Here is a 19,175-nt window from a genome sequence, read left to right on the forward strand (position 1 = left end):
TGCATTGTCATTGCTCATGTTTCTGGCAGTTATGTAACCTCTGTCTAAAGGGACAGTATACTTAAAGTACACTGCACAACATCAAAGCAAGGACGGTTACCACAAACACTTGGTCAGAGAACAAGAAAAATGCCATAATTCTTATGAGAGGTCATAGCACATCAAGATTCAGAACATTGATGTGCCTCATGCCAATAATGTCAGTAATTCCTACATTTAGCTTTTACTGCCCTCATATGCGGCAATTCATGGTGGACCACATTACAATATTGACATCACATTGTCCATAAATAGTAATCTTTACAATTTCTTGTAAAATAGGACAGATCTACAGGTCCTTCAGGTCTCTCAAACTGAACCCATAAATTCCTATGCACCCATCCTATCCACTATACACATACATAAGAACACCCAAAAAGATCACCTAAGAATATAAAGCTCACTTACCAAACTTGTGCCATTGAAACTGCAAGGCAGAGCAGATGACAACATTGCAGCCAGAGTGTCCTCTTGATGACTGACAGCAGCTGATGTAGCTACAGACACTTATGAAACCAGATTGTTGAAGCCAGGAGGTGACCCCAACAGTGATGGAGGAAACACTACCATCAGCAGGACCATCTGAGCAACAGCATGTGTAGACAACATAATCTGCTGAGGTCAGCAGGATAGCAGGAGCCGACAGAGACTGCAAATCATTTTCAATGAATGGCAGCTACATCCAGGCTGCTTTCCCATCTTGAGCTGTGAAATACAGCACAGAGGAGGATGGTCTCAAGCAGTTAGCCCCCAGGATGATTGCTGTCAGAGGCGTGTTCCAATCTTGGGCAGTGGTCAACATGGACCAAAGTGCAGCAACAGGATAACCAGGCAACTACCATTCTGGACCCAAACACATGTCCCACCAGGGATGTGGACACCTTCAGGAGGCAGTCACCCAGTAGGTGACTCGGCGATGTGAAGACACCAGCTGGACCGCATACAATTTTCTGCTCAAGCAGGTGCCTGTGACTTCTGGAGTCTAAGTCCAGAACAGGTGACTGGTTGCATCACCTTGTGCTGTGAAAGGGCTTCATCCTGAAGTTGGAGACTGGTACTGGTGGTGTGGATCAGTATCACATGCACACCTGGATACTATCTTAGAACCATTTAGCATGCTGAAGGAGATGGTCTGATTCTAGCACTATTTATGCAAAACATGCCAGCTAGTATTTACCTCTTGCCAGTTCTGTAGCCCAGAATGTGAATGAAGTTAGGGTGCTTGCTTGCCTCTGTGAAGCAATAGTGACTTCACCTGGCCTGCTTTACTCATAGTCAGCTTTTATGGATGCTCTGTCACAGCTGAAAGGTGTCTCAACTTCACTTTTCAGAACTGGTAGCAGGAAGATTTTGCAGCATCAGCATACTTGCACACTGAATGCGTCTTCTTTCTTCATAGTTTGAGTTGGTCCATCCTGATACTAGTCATGATTTTGTCTTCTCCTGGATATGCATTCTATTCTTAAATACAATCTTAATAAGTCACAACCTCCCTGTCTTCAATTACTCATAGAGACATGCCAGTATATTCCATGTATGGTTAATGTTGTACTCATCCATCACAGGTGCAAATATTTAATTAGAACTTCTCAAAGAATCATTCTGATAATATAAATGACCACGTTTATCAGTGGGACTACACTTCATACAAAAATGTCTTTGTAAATAATTTTATATCTTCCTTTTTTGTAAGCATGTACCACTTTCTGTTAAATACCTTTATATAACGTTTGTGTTGTGCACCTAGATGAAAAGGGACCATCCCTTAGATTTTTAATAACTTGTCTTCATCATGTAAGAAAAGCCTTTCGTTGCACTAAAATAATGATGCATCAAATTGATAAAGTTAATATTTAACAGTTCTCCTGCATAATACATCACTTTCAGTTAATTTATTCTTAAATGCTGGTCACTAACTGGTAAGAAATTCTAGTAATGGCTATTTGTGTGTGTTCCTATGTAACAATGACATATTGATTTGATGAAATTTGGTTAACCACTGTTATTATTTAACAGTTTTCCTGTGTAATGTTTCACTTTCAGTTGCTTTCTTCTTAAATACTGGTCATAAACTGGCAAGACATTGTAATAATGGCTATATATATATATATATATATATATATATATATATATATATATATATATATATATATATATATATGTGTGTGTGTGTGTGTGTGTGTGTGTGTGTGTGTGTGTGTGTGTGTGTGTGTGTATGTGTATGTGTGTGTGTGTGTGTGCCAATGTTCATTTGCCTGTCAAATATCTCTTTGCTCTAAAATGTTGATCTGTAATCTTCACAGATTGTACTGCTAGGGCAAAGTTTACATAGCAATACTGACTACTTAAATGACTACCAAAATCAAATTTGAAGTCAAGCAATCAAACAAAACTATTTTGCTCACTGTTCATAGCTCCTTACTTTAGAGAAAGTTATTGTTTTTCAGTAATATAACACTTCCTAAACTGAATTTGGGCACTTTCACAGTGGGGAAAGCACTTCACTATATGTATCATTGAATAGTAATTTACCAGATTTATTTTGTCCATCAGTAATTTGAAAATTGGTTTCATCAGTCACCATCAGATCAAAATAGAACAACTGTCCTTCCAATAAACATGAGTCAGAAGCCTTTCAGAATTTTCTTGTAACAAATCCAGCTCCAATAACTTCAGTAGGATTCTATGGTACAATTACTATATTGGTAAGTAGATGTAGTTAATGATGTAATTTAGTTAACATTTGGTTTATTTTGCAAATTTTGATAACATGCAATGGTCATGCCTGTTCAAGAACTGAAACATTTTTATATATTAATTTCAAACGTCAGTTTTCAACAAAGATTAGAGATGGTGCTGACAGTGGTGTCCCAATGTTCATGCTGCTGTGGAACACTGATAATTGTGACCCACACTGCTGATTTGCTGTGTTGATGGAACATTCATGAATCACTTGTCAGGATCTCCTCCATGCAACATGAAAAAACACCAACAGTTTAGTACAAAAATCAGAGAAATAACTTTACATATTTAAAGCATATTCTATTATGGCTTACCTGATGTCATGCAAGTTGAAAATGAGGACAGTGCTGCCTACCAGTTTGGAGCATTACAAGTGCATGATGACCATACTGATGTCACCTCACTCCATATGGTATCATTTTGTCATGCAGTTCAATGCTCCACACTAGGTCATGTTGCAACAGCTATATATATTTTAGAACTATTTACATGAAATGTGCACAGTTAAACTATACTTCATCGCTCCTGCAACATTACATAAATGACCATGTTGCACGATGGAACATATTTTCACATTCCTCTTCGTGAAAACTAACTTTAGAGTCATCTACAAGCAAATTTGAAAGGTATAAAAGTAAAACATTTATGTATGGCAGATTTTTTGCTGTCTTGAGATCATCATCCTGCAGTACCAAGACTGGATTTCAGATCTATTTCTTGCACTGGACAAAATTTCTTATTTTCTATAATGTTCTGTATTTGTAATACTACTAGTTTGAAAGGGTTAATCCTCCATCTTCAGGTATTGAAATGTGGTCAGTTATAGCCCCATGGCAATGGATGAGCTTCTGGCCTTCAATTTTGTGATACTAAAATGTCTGGAGGTGAAAAATTGGTGCTCTGAAACAGGTGGCATGATTAATACGGAACATTGTAGTAGATGTTTTTGCTTACAGGACCCCATTACTGCCATGAGGATGTTGTGATATGGACAAACTTATTATCTGTTTCTTGCTTTCTTGTAGGCCATCAAGTACAGAGAAAGGGTTCAGTCAAATATGTAGAATAAGAGGCTGCAATATAATTGGTTGACTAAGGAAATCATACTGTAAGACAGTGTTAGGATACGGTGGTATAGAACTGGGGCATCAGGGGCTCATGGCTACCAACAAGTATTAACTAATGTGTATGTGAAATTTAGTAAACAAGCACTACAGAGCTTAACTGGAGACCATGTAACTCATGATGTTGCATGTTTTTCACCCTTTGTACTCAGTGCTTCCTGATGATGATTCACATCAGTGACACCCCATTAAACCAAAATGGCAGACTGCTACAAATACTCAATATATAGCTGTATATCTCATACTTTCTGACTACCAATCATCTATATGTAACAATAATATGACAGCATTTGATACAGAAATTTGATATTTTTTTCAATATATATAGTAGTGACATGTTAATACAAGTTGCAAATTACACAAATATATGTGAGTAAAGGAAGTCTTGAGATAGAGAAAGCCTTCTGAAATGAACAGATTAATTTAATTTATGTACTTATTTACTATTGGATTTATGTAGTGAATAAGATATTTATGACATATATAATAGTGATAAAGAAGTTAAAATTATGCTGGTAAAAGTAAATATGTTGTTCAAGCATTGGTGCACAAATTAACTGTATCATGAAATATAGTTATGAACACAATAGTATGTGTTATTCAGTGTTTCCTTTTTTAACATAGGAGTGTTAGATGATGAAAACACAATCTTTTAATATAGTTGTGTTTATTCCAGGCACAGAGAATATCCTTAAAACCCAGGCAGAGACAGCAGGATTTTCAAACAGACAAACTACAGTACATCCCCTCACTGATGGGGCATATGAATGAGCCAGTATGCCTTCTAAAGGGAAGACATAGAAACATTGCATTTAAAGTGCCAAAATATTATTTGGTAAGTTATGGTAATTTTATGCAAATATCTTACTAATTTGATGAACGAAATACAACATGTTGTTGTTGTTGTGGTCTTCAGTCCTGAGACTGGTTTGATGCAGCTCTCCATGCTACTCTATCCTGTGCAAGCTTCTTCATCTCCCAGTACCTACTGCAACCTACATCCTTCTGAATCTGCTTGGTGTATTCATCTCTTGGTCTCCCTCTATGATTTTTAACCCCCACGCTGCCCTCCTATGTTAAATTGGTGATCCCTTGATGCCTGAGAACATGTCCTACCAATCGATCCCTTCTTCTAGTCAAGTTGTGCCACAAACTCCTCTTCTCCCCAATTCTATTCAATACCTCCTCATTAGTTATGTGATCTACCCATCTAATCTTCAGCATTCTTCTGTAGCACCACATTTCGAAAGCTTCTATTCTCTTCTTGTCCAAACTATTTATCGTCCATGTTTCACTTCCATACATGGCTACACTCCATACAAATACTTTCAGAAACGACTTCCTGACTCTTAAATCTATACTCGATGTTAACAAATTTCTCTTCTTCAGAAACGCTTTCCTTGGCATTGCCAGTATACATTTCATATCCTCTCTACTTCGACCATCATCAGTTATTTTGCTCCTCAAATAGCAAAATTCCTTTACTACTTTAAGTGTCTCATTTCCTAATCTAATACCCTCAGCATCTCCCAACTTAGTTCGACTACATTCCATTATCCTCATTTTGCTTTTGTTGATGTTCATCTTACATCCTCCTTTCAAGACACTATCCATTCCGTTCAACTGCTCTTCCAAGTCCTTTGCTGTCTCTGACAGAATTACAATGTCATCGGCGAACCTCAAGGTTTTTATTTCTTCTCCATGGAATTTAATACCTACTCCAAATTTTTCTTTTGTTTCCTTCACTGCTTGCTCAATATACAGATTGAATAACATCGGGGAGAGGCTACAAACCTGTCTCACTCCCTTCCCAACCACTGCTTCCCTTTCATGCCCCTCAACTCTTATAACTGCCATTTGGTTTCTGTACAAATTGTAAATAGCCTTTCACTCTCTGTAATTTACCCCTGCCATCTTCAGAATCTGAAAGAGAGTATTCCAGTCAACATTGTCAACAGCTTTCTCTAAGTCTACAAATGCTAGAAATGTAGGTTTACCTTTCCTTAATCTAGCTTCCAAGATAAGTCGTAGGGTCAGTATTGCCTGACGTGTTCCAATATTTCTACGGAATCCAAACTGATCTTCCACAAGGTCAGCTTCTACTAGTTTTTCCATTTTTCTGTAAAGAATTCGCATTAGTATTTTGCAGCCGTGACTTATTAAACTGATGGTTCGGTAATTTTCACATCTGTCAACACCTGCTTTCTTTGGGATTGGAATTATTATATTCTTCTTGAAGTCTGAGGGTATTTCGGCTGTCTCATATATCTTGCTCACCAGATGGTAGAGTTTTGTCAGGACTGGCTCTCCCAAGGCTGTCAGTAGTTCTAGTGGAATGTTGCCTACTCCCAGGGCCTTGTTTCGACTCAGGTCTTTCAGTGCTCTGTCAAACTCTTCACGCAGTATCATATCTCCCATTTAATCTTCATCTACATCCTCTTCCATTTCCATAATATTGTCCAAAAGTACATCGCCCTTGTATAGACCCTCTATATACTCCTTCCACCTTTCTGCTTTCCCTTCTTTGCTTAGAACTGGGTTTCCATCGGAGCTCCTGATATTCATACAAGTGGTTCTCTTTTCTCCAAAGGTCTCTTTAATTTTCCTGTAGGCAGTATCCATCTTACCCCTAGTGAGATAAGCCTCTACATCCTTACATTTGTCCTCTAGCCATCCCTGCTTAGCCATTTTGCACTTCCTGTCGATCTCATTTCTGAGACATTTGTATTCCTTTTTGCCTGCTTCTTTTACTGCATTTTTATATTTTCTCCTTTCATCAATCAAATTCAATACTTCTTCTGTTACCCAAGGATTTCTACTAGCCCTTGTCTTTTTACCTACTTGATCCTCTGCTGCCTTCACTACTTCATCCATCAGAGCTACCCATTCTTCTTCTACTGTATTTATTTCCCCCATTCCTGTCAATTGTTCCCTTATGCTCTCCCTCAAACACTGTACAACCTCTGGTTTAGCCAATTTATCCAGGTCCCATCTCCTTAAATTCCCACCAGTTTCTTCACTTTTAATCTACAGCTCATAACCAATAGATTGTGGCCAGAGTCCACATCTGCACCTGGAAATGTCTCACAATTTAAAACCTGGTTCCTAAATCTCTGTCTTACCATTATATAATCTATCTGAAACCTGTCAGTATCTCCAGGGTTCTTCCATGTATACAACCTTCTTTTATGATTCTTGAACCAAGTGTTAGCTATGATTAAGTTGTGCTCTGCGCAAAATTCTACGAGGCGGCTTCCTCTTTCATTTCTTCCCCCCAATACATATTCACCTACTACATTTCCTTCTCTCCCTTTTCCTACTACCAAATTCCAGTCACCCATGACTATTAAATTTTGGCCTCCCTTCGCTATCTGAATAATTTCTTTTATTTCATCATACATTTCTTTCATTTCTTTGTCATCTGCGGAGCTAGTTGGCATATAAACTTGTACTACTGTAGTAGGCATGGGCTTCGTGTCTATCTTGGCCACAATAATGCATTCACTATGCTGTTTGTAGTAGCTTACCCGCATTCCTATTTTTTTTATTCATTATTAAACCTACTCCTGCATTACCCCTATTTGACTTTGTATTTATAACCCTGTATTCACCTGACCAAATGTCTTGTTCCTCCTGCCACCAAACTTCACTAATTCCCACTATATCTAAATTTAACCTATCCATTTCCCTTTTAAAATTTTCTAACCTACCTGCCTGATTAGGGGATCTGACATTCCATGCTCCGATCCGTAGAATGCCAGTTTTCTTTCTCCTGATAATGACGTCCTCTTGAGTAGTCCCTGCCTGGAGATCCGAATGGGGGACTATTTTACCTCCGGAATATTTTACCCAAGAGGACGCCATCATCATTAACCATACAGTAAATCTGCATGCCCTCGGGAAAAATTACAGCTGTAGTTTCTCCTTGCTTTCACCCGTTCGCAGTACCAGCACAGCAAGACTGTTTTGGTTAGTGTTACAAGGCCAGATCAGTCAATCATCCAGACTGTTGCCCCTGCAACTACTGAAAAGACTGCTGCCCCTCTTCAGGAGCCACACGTTTGTCTGGCCTCTCAACAGAGACCCCTCCGTTGTGGTTGCACCTACAGTACGGCTATCTGTATCGCTGAGGCACGCAAGCCTCCCCACCGATGGCAAGGTCCATGGTTTTTTTGGGGGGGGGGGGGGGGAATACAACATATTTTTCTAATTTATGCTGCATGTACAGTGAATGCTATTTCAGCTATTATACAATTTTCAAGTGATCCTACAATAATAATGATGGTAAAATTTTTTATATGAAGTTATAGAAGCATATGTTGAATGGCTTATGCTGGCATTGGTAATTGCTTGCTGTGCACTTTAGGTGTTCAATACAGAATTTAGAGTGCTTTGTTGAGATGATTTCTCAGTTTTTGTGCTGCCAGAAATTTACGTAGAGAGCTCACATTTTTATTATCACCTGTGACTGTTCGATAGTAAAGCTTACTCCTCCAGTGAATATATGTTTGTAGATATTACATTATAATGCACATTTTACAATTTACAATAAGAACAGGGTCTCCAAGATGTACCTGCTGTCAAATAAAGATACATAACTCCTAAGCTTACCAGGACTCCTCTGCTGATAAGCATGAACAACATTTAATAAAACATTAATTTCAGTATCTTCTTAACTTTTGCTGGGTGAGGCTTACTATTTTCCTCATTTGTCATTATGCAAATGTTGTATGTACTTTCATCTGTTGTTATTTTCAGTTTACTTTGTTCTCAAAAAATAGAGAGTGATATGCATGTTGTTCTTGTTGCCTTTCATAGTTGTTCAATAGTATGGAACTCTGTCTCTCCTGTGGCTCAAAGCATCTTATCACACTCTATTCATGCAACTAAATTTAATAACACAGGCCAATGAAAAATTTATTAAAAACTTTTTTTACTTTGATATATAGACTTTTATGAGCTGAATCCAAATCTAGCCTTAGTTTTTTTGTATCACCCATAGTTTTCGAACAATGAGCTTTTCATTATATGGTATAAAAATCCTATGCTGTATGGTAAATGAGGAAATTAATGAAATGCTTTGTTACAAAATAAGCATGGTTTGTATTTACAGTAAGCTACTTCTAATATATATATATATATATGAATTAATAGAGGGAAACATTCCACATGGGAAAAATATATCTAAAAACAAAGATGATGTGACTTACCAAACGAAAGCGCTGGCACGTCGATAGACACACAAACATACACACAAAATTCAAGCTTTCGCAACAAACTGTTGCCTCATCAGGAAAGAGGGAAGGAGAGGGGAAGACGAAAGGAAGTGGGTTTTAAGGGAGAGGGTAAGGAGTCATTCCAATCCCGGGAGCGGAAAGACTTACCTTAGGGGGAAAAAAGGACAGGTATACACTCGCACACACGCACATATCCATCCACACATACAGACACAAGCTTGTGACGTGACTGTGTCAAGCGCTACACTACTAATGGAGTATTCAAACATTACAGGATTCTTTTTCCTATTCATCTGCATTAATTTACATTTATCTATATTTAGAGTTAGCTGCCATTCTTTACACCAATCACAAATCCTGTCCAAGTCATCTTGTATCCTCCTACAGTCACTCAACGATGACACCATCCCATACAACACAGTATCATCAGCAAACAGCCGCATATTGCTATCCATCCTATCCAAAAGATCATTTATGTAGATAGAAAACAACAGCGGACCTACCACACTTCCCTGGGGCACTCCAGATGATACCCTCATCTCCGATGAACACTCACCATCGAGGACAATGTACTGGGTTCTATTACTCAAGAAGTCTTCAAGCCACTCACATACTCGGAAACCAATCCCATATGCTCGTACCTTAGTTAGGAGTCTGCAGTGGGGCACCGAGTCAAACACTTTCCGGAAGTCAAGGAATATGGCATCCGTCTGATACCCTTCATCCATGCTGAAAAAAGGGCGAGTTGCGTTTCACAGGAGCAATGCTTTCTAAAGCCGTGCTGATGCATCGACAGCAACTTCTCTGTCTCAAGGAAATTCATTATATTCAAACTGAGAATATGTTCAAGAATCCTGCAACAAACTGATGTTAAGGATATTGGTCTGTAATTTTGAGGATCCGTCCCTCTACCCTTCTTATATACAGGCATCACCTGTGCAAAATGCAAGCTAAGTAAGGAGCCAATGCAGTAGAGTACTCTCTGTAAAATCGAATTGGAATCCCATCAGGACCTGGCGATTTGTTTATTTTCAACCCATTCAGCTGCTTCACAACCCCAGGGATGTCTATCACTATGTCCTCCATATGGGAATCTGTACGAGACTCAAATGGTGGTATGTTTGTACGATCCTCCTGCATGAAAGATTTCTCAAATGCTAAATTTAAAATTTCAGCTTTTGTTTTGTTGTCTTCCATTGCCAGGCCAGACTGATCAGTGAGTGACTGGATGGAAGCCTTTGACCCGCTTACCGATTTTACGTAAGACCAGGTATGATGGTGGTAGCGGTTGAATGCTTCGCACATTGCTCTTTTTACAGCAGCACGAATCTCTTCTAACTTTTGCCTGTCCTCATTCTCCTGATCTTTCTTGTACCGCGAGTGCAACTGCCTTTGCTTCCTGAGCATTCTCTGAATTGCACTGTTGAACCACAGTGGGTCTTTTGCATCTGTAACCTACTTTTTCGGCACATACTTGTCCAATGCGTGATTTACAATGTGTTTAAAATTTGCCCATAATTCTTCCATGTCCATCATACCGGAAGTAAATGAAGTCGATTCATTTACTAAGTGGGATGCTAACAACTGCTTATCTGCTCTTTCTAGTAAGAATACTCTCCTAGCCTTCTTGACCGACTTTTAAACTTTCGTAACCATGGTCATAATGACAACACTATGGTCACTAATCCCTGTCTCAACACTGACACCGTCGATGAGGTCTGGTCTGTTCGTGGCTACCAGATCTAAAATATTTCCATTACGTGTTGGCTGTCGATTTAGCTGCTCAAGACAGTTTTTGGATAATGTGTTCAAAAGTAATTCACATGATGGCTTATCTGTACCACCTGTAATGAATCCATAGACATCTCAGTCTATCCTAGGTAGGTTGAAGTCGCCTCCGACTAATATAGCAAGATCCGGGTACTTCTGCGATACAGAATGTAGACTCCCTCTGAATGATTCTAGAACTGTCATGGTGGAACCTGGTGGCCGGTAATAACACCCCACAATTAACTTTATTTCCCCTAGCCCAGTTAAACGTGTCCAGATAGCTTCACAATCACTCTCTACTTTGACCTCAGTAGACACAATATTTTTGTCAACTGCAATGAAGACACCACCTCGTATGGTGTCTAATCTGTCTTTCCGATACACGTTCCAACCCTCACTAAATATTTCAGAACATCCTATCTCAGGGTTCAGCCAGGTCTCAGTCCCGAGAATAATTTGGGCACCACACGCTTCCTGGAGGGCTTCTTGCTCAAGGAAAATGAAGAGCTGCTCAGTGATCCCCATACTTCAGTGGGTGAGGCTACCCATAATACACATAATAGTGAAGAGAATTTGACAACATGACCAGAATGCAAGGGTCTTCCAGTGCTGCCAAACTGAGGACCATTGATAAGATTTATATCCATGGCTCTGTAGTTGGCTTCAATGAGAAATTCTGAAACAGCAGACTGCTATTTCTCCAGGGTAGGGAACACTGCCACAAACTGTGCTGCATCAGTGTGGCATAGTTGTTAATGTTGATGATTGGCATGGTTTGTGTAACCAGTTCAGACCAGGCCAGCAGCAGTTATTTGTCATTTAGTATTACCATTTCTGGAAGAGTCTTGAAATTTTTTTATGCTTGTAATGTTTGTATATCTTGGAGTATTGAATGTTTGTATAAAATGCAGCACTCTCACCCAGGAGTTCAGTTCTGTGCTTTCAGTGCTACGTGTTGTTCTTCATTAATAACTTCCCTCTCAGACTCGGTCTTCATGGTTGTTACATTGTGAAAATAAAGAGTGACAATTATTAAACTATACATAAAAAATGTTAATTAGTTACAAACCATGATGTGTGCACACTTTATTCAACATTTTAACGTCACTGCAGATATTTGGGTTTAGGTTATGACATGTTCAACTCGCCTGCCATCCTTGGTGATGATGTGGCGCAGATGAATAGCAAAATTCTACATGACCTGCCAAAGTTTCAGAACTCAATGCTGTCAGTGACCTCCTAAATGGCTGTTTTCAGTTCAGCAATGGTTTTGGTGTTACTGCCGTACACCTTGTCTTCAATATAGTCCCACAAAAAGGAGTTGCATGTGTTCAGATCTGGAGAATATGGCAGCCAGTTGAGACTCATGCTAGTGGCCTCAGTGCCCCAGAGCCAGAATGTGGCCCCCTAAGTGCTGCTCCAGATCATCAAACACCCTCCTGCTTCAGTGGGATTGAGCTCTGTCTTGTGCAAACTGCATCTTGTTGAAATCAGGGCCACTTTCAATAATGGGGATGAAATTATCTTCCAAAACCTTAACATACCGTTTGGTAGTCACTGATTATTTTGTGACTGGACATTTCACATCACACAGTCACTTGTGGAGGATGAAGAGACTTCTCAATCATAAAAGTGTGGATTTTCAGTCCCCTAAATGCGCCAATTTTACTTATTGATGAATTCATCCAAATGAAAGTGGGCTTCGTCGTTAACCCAAACCAGTCATCTGATCTGGTTTGAAACACAGCGTGAGTCTTGTCAATGTTTTCCTGCATTTTTCACCCTTTTTGGATGAACAACATTGCCAACACTACCTGCTCTATCAAACTCGCGAATCAAATTCTTGATTGTTAGCACACTTGGACCAATTGTCTTCAGCTGGAACTGGGTCGCGCACTTTCTTTGAACTGCAATTGGGTTGTTATTGCTCGCATAGTAAGCCTTCACAAGCACTATATGTGCATGTTTTCATGTGCAAATGACTGAGAACACCAAGAGTTGTGTGCATGTGCATACTAATTCCCATGATGGCTTGCAGCCAACTGTGCAGTTTGAATGTCCTAATGCAAACCATTCAGAAGTTATGATGATTTTATTTCATATAGTTCAATAATTGTCACCCTGTACTATTACTGGATCAGACAGTGACTACCTCTTTCTCACACCTGATTAAATGAGAGGAATAGATCTGGTTAATTAGTGTTCTGCTGTCTGTAAATAGAAGTGTACAGCAATGCTGTTTTGTGACTCTAACTAACTTGAATGAACATAAAAAATTAGATGTCATTAAGAACAAAGATCAAGTATTTTACAGACCAGTATTCCACAGATGTTACATGATTCTTTCCTTAACAATTAAAATGGACAAATGTTACAGTTTCACTAGAGCACATGTTTCTACACATTTTGTCATTCCTATGGTGGCAGGTATTTCCTAAGCTACTACACTCATAGTTAGTATTACCTTAATAGTAATGCTATTTTGTATCCTGGTAAAAGCCTGACTCCTTCTTGCCCAAATATGATACTGTGACAAACCTTAAGACCATTACAGGACAAAGTATGCTGTCAGATTCACAAATTAAACTTCCGGTGGCATGATTACAGTACAAATGACAGAAAACTATGATTCAGCTGAATGAGGTCTCCGTAGTACAAAAGAGTAAATAATAGGAAGATACTAGAAAACAGTGAGGTGAGGGGGGGGGGGGGGGGGGAGGCAGGTAACTTAGAACCCATCTGAAAGGGACCAATGTGACCTTGTGGTCTTATGACTCAAGTAGGGTTACACAAAACCTAGGGTAACAAGGGCCCATGTTGTGTAATGGCTCTCTTGAATCTAAGTTTTGAATGATTGTACCCCTTTCCATTTCTTTCCTGATTTCTCCCCTAAGGTGGGGTTCTTGTTAAGAAAGCTAGAAATAATGCTTTAGTTGATTTACATGTGTTGCTAGTGAATATATTGTTAGCCGTACTTCCTGGAAGTAGGTACTGGGCAGCTTGCCTGTCTCTTTGTGAATGTAACAAATTTCTTAATAAAATTGTCTTTTGTACACTAGTTATGCATTTCATAACTTTAGCATTTGCTGCATATTGTGTAGTCATTTTGTGTCTCTTCATGCCAGAAAATGATACATCATACATTTATTCTAGTATCTTTGTCCTGTGGAGACAATCTTTTATTGACCTCCAAGCACACACTCAATTGACATATAAATTTCCAAGGGTGAATTTATGGAACAGATTCTCCTGAATTCTGTGCCATTATAACTTTCAGATAGTAGTTATACATAGACTATATTGAGATTTATCAATGAAAGAAACACATTAAAACTCACATGTTCAGTATATTTTTCATAATGTATCAATTGTGTGAAAATTCATCAGCTTAGTTAACATTTAGGCATCAGTCTAGCAACACAGCTAATGTTACAAATAACTAATAAATCCAAACACCTTGGATATCGAACACCAGTCAATTCAGTGTATTTGGAATCTTCTTGTTTGCATATTTTTTACACTGCAACATCAGTATAAGGACATTTAAATATGTGATACAAGACCACTGTAAGCGAGTGTCATCATAAGTCCTGTCATTATGTCATAATGCATACTTTGGGAGGTACACAGAAACTGTTTCTCAGGCTAAACAACATTTTGCTTACAGACCCTGGCACTTCTGTAATATTACATTCATTACTGAAATTATGACGTACATAAAGGATGTTGTAATCTTACCCTCCACACATCACCAGTAGTTTTTCAGTATCTTCAAGAAGATCAATTGCTTTCTTTCAAACACTTCGAGAGGAGTAATATACAAAAATAATTTTGTTTCTTATCTTCATTTTCTTGTTGTTGGCTCCAGTTTGTCATGTCTATGGGTAGATTCTTTGAGCTGAAATTTTGAGTTTATGGGTTCCAATTGACATGATAATTGATGAAGTAATTTCTGTTTCTATGACTTTTTTATTTCAAATCATTCTTCTATGTCATACTGTTTTTACAATCCCCAATTTAAAACACAAATTCACATTGTTATTGCCAAAATGAAAAACATGTCCAATTCCACAAGAGAGGCATGCCCACTGCCTCTAACTCATTCTAGGGTACTAACAATATTCCAAAGAGTTTACAAAATGAAAGAGTTTACAAACTTTCTTGACAAAAAAAGAATCTTGACCAAGTTATATCATTATTTTGTAAATGAATCCAGAAATAAATTTAATAATTAGTGTCAGATTGCATAATTAATAATAGGAATGTTAAGTGTGCCAGATATTTTGTAATTTCAAATATTTCTAAAAGAAGAAGAATTTTAGCTGTAAACACAGAGTTAGTACATATCAATTAATTTCTTTTTATACATTTTAGACTGAAATATAATACATCATATACAATATCATATGAAACTCATTTATTTAAACAGATGAGATAATTTTCACCTATACAAGATTCGAAATGTTAGAGGAGGGTGGCCCATTACAATGACCCTCCTAAGAGTCATTCGGTGGATTTACTCTGGTAGCTCTGAGGATGTTTTCAATTTTGTCCCTGTCAGGTGTAGGTAGGGTTAGCCCAGGCCAGGATGGGTTATAAAGCATTTCATGCAACATCTAATGTCAATTGGAAACATTCATTTAAATCTCATCATACATAAAATGTTGCTAGATTTATAATTTTCTGAGACTAGTCAATAGAGAAAACCCCAGAAGCAGTGTGCTAATGGGTGTGGCTATCAATGTGGGTCAGATAAAATTTCAGTCGTTTTAAACAAATCAGTACCATTTGTGCCATGTCATTGCATGCCTCATGGTTTCCTTGTGCATGTCTGCTTACTTTGACATTACAGAAAATAAATTAATGCATATTGGATATTTTGATTTTTTGAACTTAATATGACATATTTTACACTTTAATGCTGCATATCAAACACCTTTTTCTGCCTTTGTTGTGTAATTTTACACTTCTGTGCATAATAGTGCATTTTCTCAATTTTGGTCTGTACATTCTGGAATTTCCATAAAGAATGATAAACCATTTTCAGTGACAGTGATCTCTGTGCTTTCACCAAGCAGAGATATGATATCATTACTGTGGAGTGGTGTATTTTGGCAAACTACTGAGAAGCAGTCATGCTCTAATCTCCCTGCAGCCTCCAAGGTTATTTTTTAACTCTTCTTCTTTCATTTCTGATTTGTGCTGAGGAAGTGATCAGTCACGTCTCACAGCCACTCTCCTTCTTTCTTACGTACTACTACTACTGTCTCCTCTTACTATCACTGTCTCCCTCTTGCCCTCACTTACTGCTACCATCTCATTTATTCGTTCCAACTGCTGCTGTCTCTTCTCACTGTCACTATCTGTCTCTTCCTCATTGTCATGACCACATATACTGTCTCTTATTACCACTGTCTCTCACTCATTTCCACTTTCTCCATCTCTTTATTCCTGTCCCATTGGCACTGTCTACTTCACTCTTTTCCTAGCACTGCTCTTTCACTTTCAACTAAGTTTCACTGCCACTGTGTCTCTCTCTATTTCTCTCACCCTGCTATTGTCTTCTTTGCTCTTTCTATACCACAGCCACTGTTTACTGTCATCCAGTATTTATGACCTCCCCGTCTCTCTCCCACTGCCACTGTCTTCTTTTCTCTGAGTGTAAACATGTCTGAATATGTGACCATACCAGACTTTCGGAAAAAATTTTTAAGGTGCTGAGGAAAGTAGAGTGAGGCAGTTGGTACCCCAACTTTCCAGTCAGAATCTTTTAAATGTCAGTATATTCACCTTTTTTATGCTCTGATAGGAGCCAGTTTCTACTGGTTTCCTTCTTTTTACTGCTACACCAGGGCATGTCACTCATGTGAGAAGAGCTGTATGGGTCAGTAAAATTTGGGAGTTTGCTTATGTGAAATTGAATTTTACATGCACAAAAATTTTATGTGTGTTTCAGTACTACAACATGGGGTTCTCAGAACCATTCAGATGATAATGGGGACTATTTGCAGCATATTTCTCCATGCTATATCACTTTATAAATTATATTTTTGCATCACACCATATTTTACATTCGTATTTTACATGTACTGTACATGTAAGGTAGCTTTGGACCTCTGTATCTCAGAAATGGAAGCAGATGCCAACAAAATTTTCAAGGTTGTTAGAGTTTGAGATCTTAGGAATATATTGTAAAAACTCCAGCCATTTGCTGTGCACAGCTGTCTTCAAATCTCTGGTTTGGTTTTGGTATTAAAAATGGCAAAAAATGGCTAATGAACTGTCCATGGGCTAATGGTGTCTATGTAAGCCCTGTAAGGCTCACCACAGACCACGTCAATTACATTACATTGGATGACCAGATTGGGTGATTTTTGCCGTTTGAGGTACTAATTATAGAATTTTGAGCAAACTTTTTTTAAAAAAAAGTTATGTGATATTTTTGTTGATCAACTCAATTTTTGGGAGAAACAAGCAAATCCATGTGCATTTTTATGCACTAATTTTAATGTAAAGTTATTTGTAATGTTGTTTATGACTCTACTGCCTTGTGAAGCACTGAATTATTGCAGCCCCAAAGTTCTGCCAGTCTCCAAATAACGTCTTTGGTGCTAACATTAAACAGCTGTAGACAGGTAATTAGGCCCTTCTTGTTACAAAGATATTCATAATTAGAAGTTATCATTACAGCACATGGCAGAAAAACAATAAACTGCAGCACTTACACTAAACTCAAATACAAGTAATAACTGAACTGATCAATAAAACAACAACTAAGCTCAAGTGAGGCCAACAACATACAGTAGTTGGTCTTGTTTAAATTAGGGGTTGGTGATAGCTGGTACTGCTATCAATATACTGATAGTTTAAATCTATGGGTTTCCTTGTTGGCTATCGATAGAGTATATCCCTTTTTGTCACATAATTGAAAATAAAAGTATGTTTCAGGTATGCTACTTGGCAACTAGGTCATGTGTAACTTCATTTAGGAGATAGAGTGTTCCGGACCCCCCTTTGGCTATGCCCTTGTTAGCGTCAAAGTAGCTTTGTCAGTTGCAGTCTGTTAAAATACAATAAAACTCCACTTAATACATCCTTCACTCCAGTCAGACTGCAGTGGCAGTCTGACTGGAGTGAAGGATGTATTAAGTGGAGTGGCAGTACAGTGTAGTCAGCCCGAGCATTGTAGTCATATGGGTGTATGCATATTCCATTGCTGAGTGTGAAGAATTAGATTTTCTGGAAGCTCAGCAACATTTTCAGTCTTCTTTATGTGCCAACAACCATTCACGTTGTCAGCTACACCTATACTCATTTTTTTGTTTGCATTAAATGTGCCAATATTTATAAAACAAAATAGGTAGACCAAACAACTGAATTAACTTGTTTATGGCAGAGGTACAAAAATAAGATATTTATTCAGACAGGACACATTTTGAACAATATTATGTTTAGAGGAGATCAACTTTAGGACTGATTTGCAACAACATTCTTTTTCTTTTTAACCTTTATGAATTTGCATTTTTGTTCCTGGGAATACGAAACTTCTTACACTTGCCATGAAATATTTATCTTGTATAAAGCCTTATACTCCATGAAAACCAAGATAAATTGCTGGCTGCACTATAATAGAAAGAAGGATGATTATATTTATAGATCATTTTATATTACAGGAAGACCGTTTTCAGGACATAGATCTAGTTGATAGAAGTGGTGTGACTGGTGGTGTGCAAGAAGTTGAAATTAAACCAATAAAACCACCTGATATCAGTATTCCAATGAAGTTAGGTCGAGATGAAAATTTTTCTATGTTCTTGCCAAGTCATCGTAAAATGGCAGCTCAACTCATTGATGTTTTGATGGGTAAGATCACTCATGAGTAGTAAAAATTCATTTTAAGGTAAATTAATTTATCAAAATTCATCTAAAATTATGACACTATTACAATTTAATAAACTATAATATCTGTACCCTGTAAATTACTGTATTGTTCTGTTGTATGTACCTCTTAATAATATATGCAGTTCAGTACTAGAAATTCAATTCTCTGAATTTGAAAATGTGATAAGGAAACATCTGGTAACATTCGTAGGTGGGACATTAATGGACAGGAAGATATGTTTACAATAACCAGTTGGTGTAAAACTGATAGGCAGGGTGAAAATGTACTAATTTTTTCATACAGTTTAATTTATAATTCGTCAGACTGCAGTGGTAATGTGAGTATACAATATTTATACATTTATACAAAAATGATTCATTA

The 19,175-nt window shown here is 37.9% G+C and overlaps 1 protein-coding gene across 1 annotated transcript in view; it reads left to right on the forward strand.

The window, feature by feature from the left end:
* The window catches only part of LOC126457888 (phenoloxidase 2-like), a 183,558-nt gene that overhangs the window by 16,035 nt on the left and 148,348 nt on the right, over positions 1-19,175 (forward strand). The window contains exons 3-4 of the mRNA XM_050094560.1: positions 4,582-4,740; positions 18,586-18,775. Of these exons, the coding sequence (XP_049950517.1) occupies positions 4,582-4,740; positions 18,586-18,775 (349 nt within the window). The remainder of the gene's footprint in view (positions 1-4,581; positions 4,741-18,585; positions 18,776-19,175) is intronic.

The sequence above is a fragment of the Schistocerca serialis genome, chromosome 2, assembly GCF_023864345.2.
Source record: "Schistocerca serialis cubense isolate TAMUIC-IGC-003099 chromosome 2, iqSchSeri2.2, whole genome shotgun sequence".
Taxonomy (NCBI): domain Eukaryota; kingdom Metazoa; phylum Arthropoda; class Insecta; order Orthoptera; family Acrididae; genus Schistocerca; species Schistocerca serialis.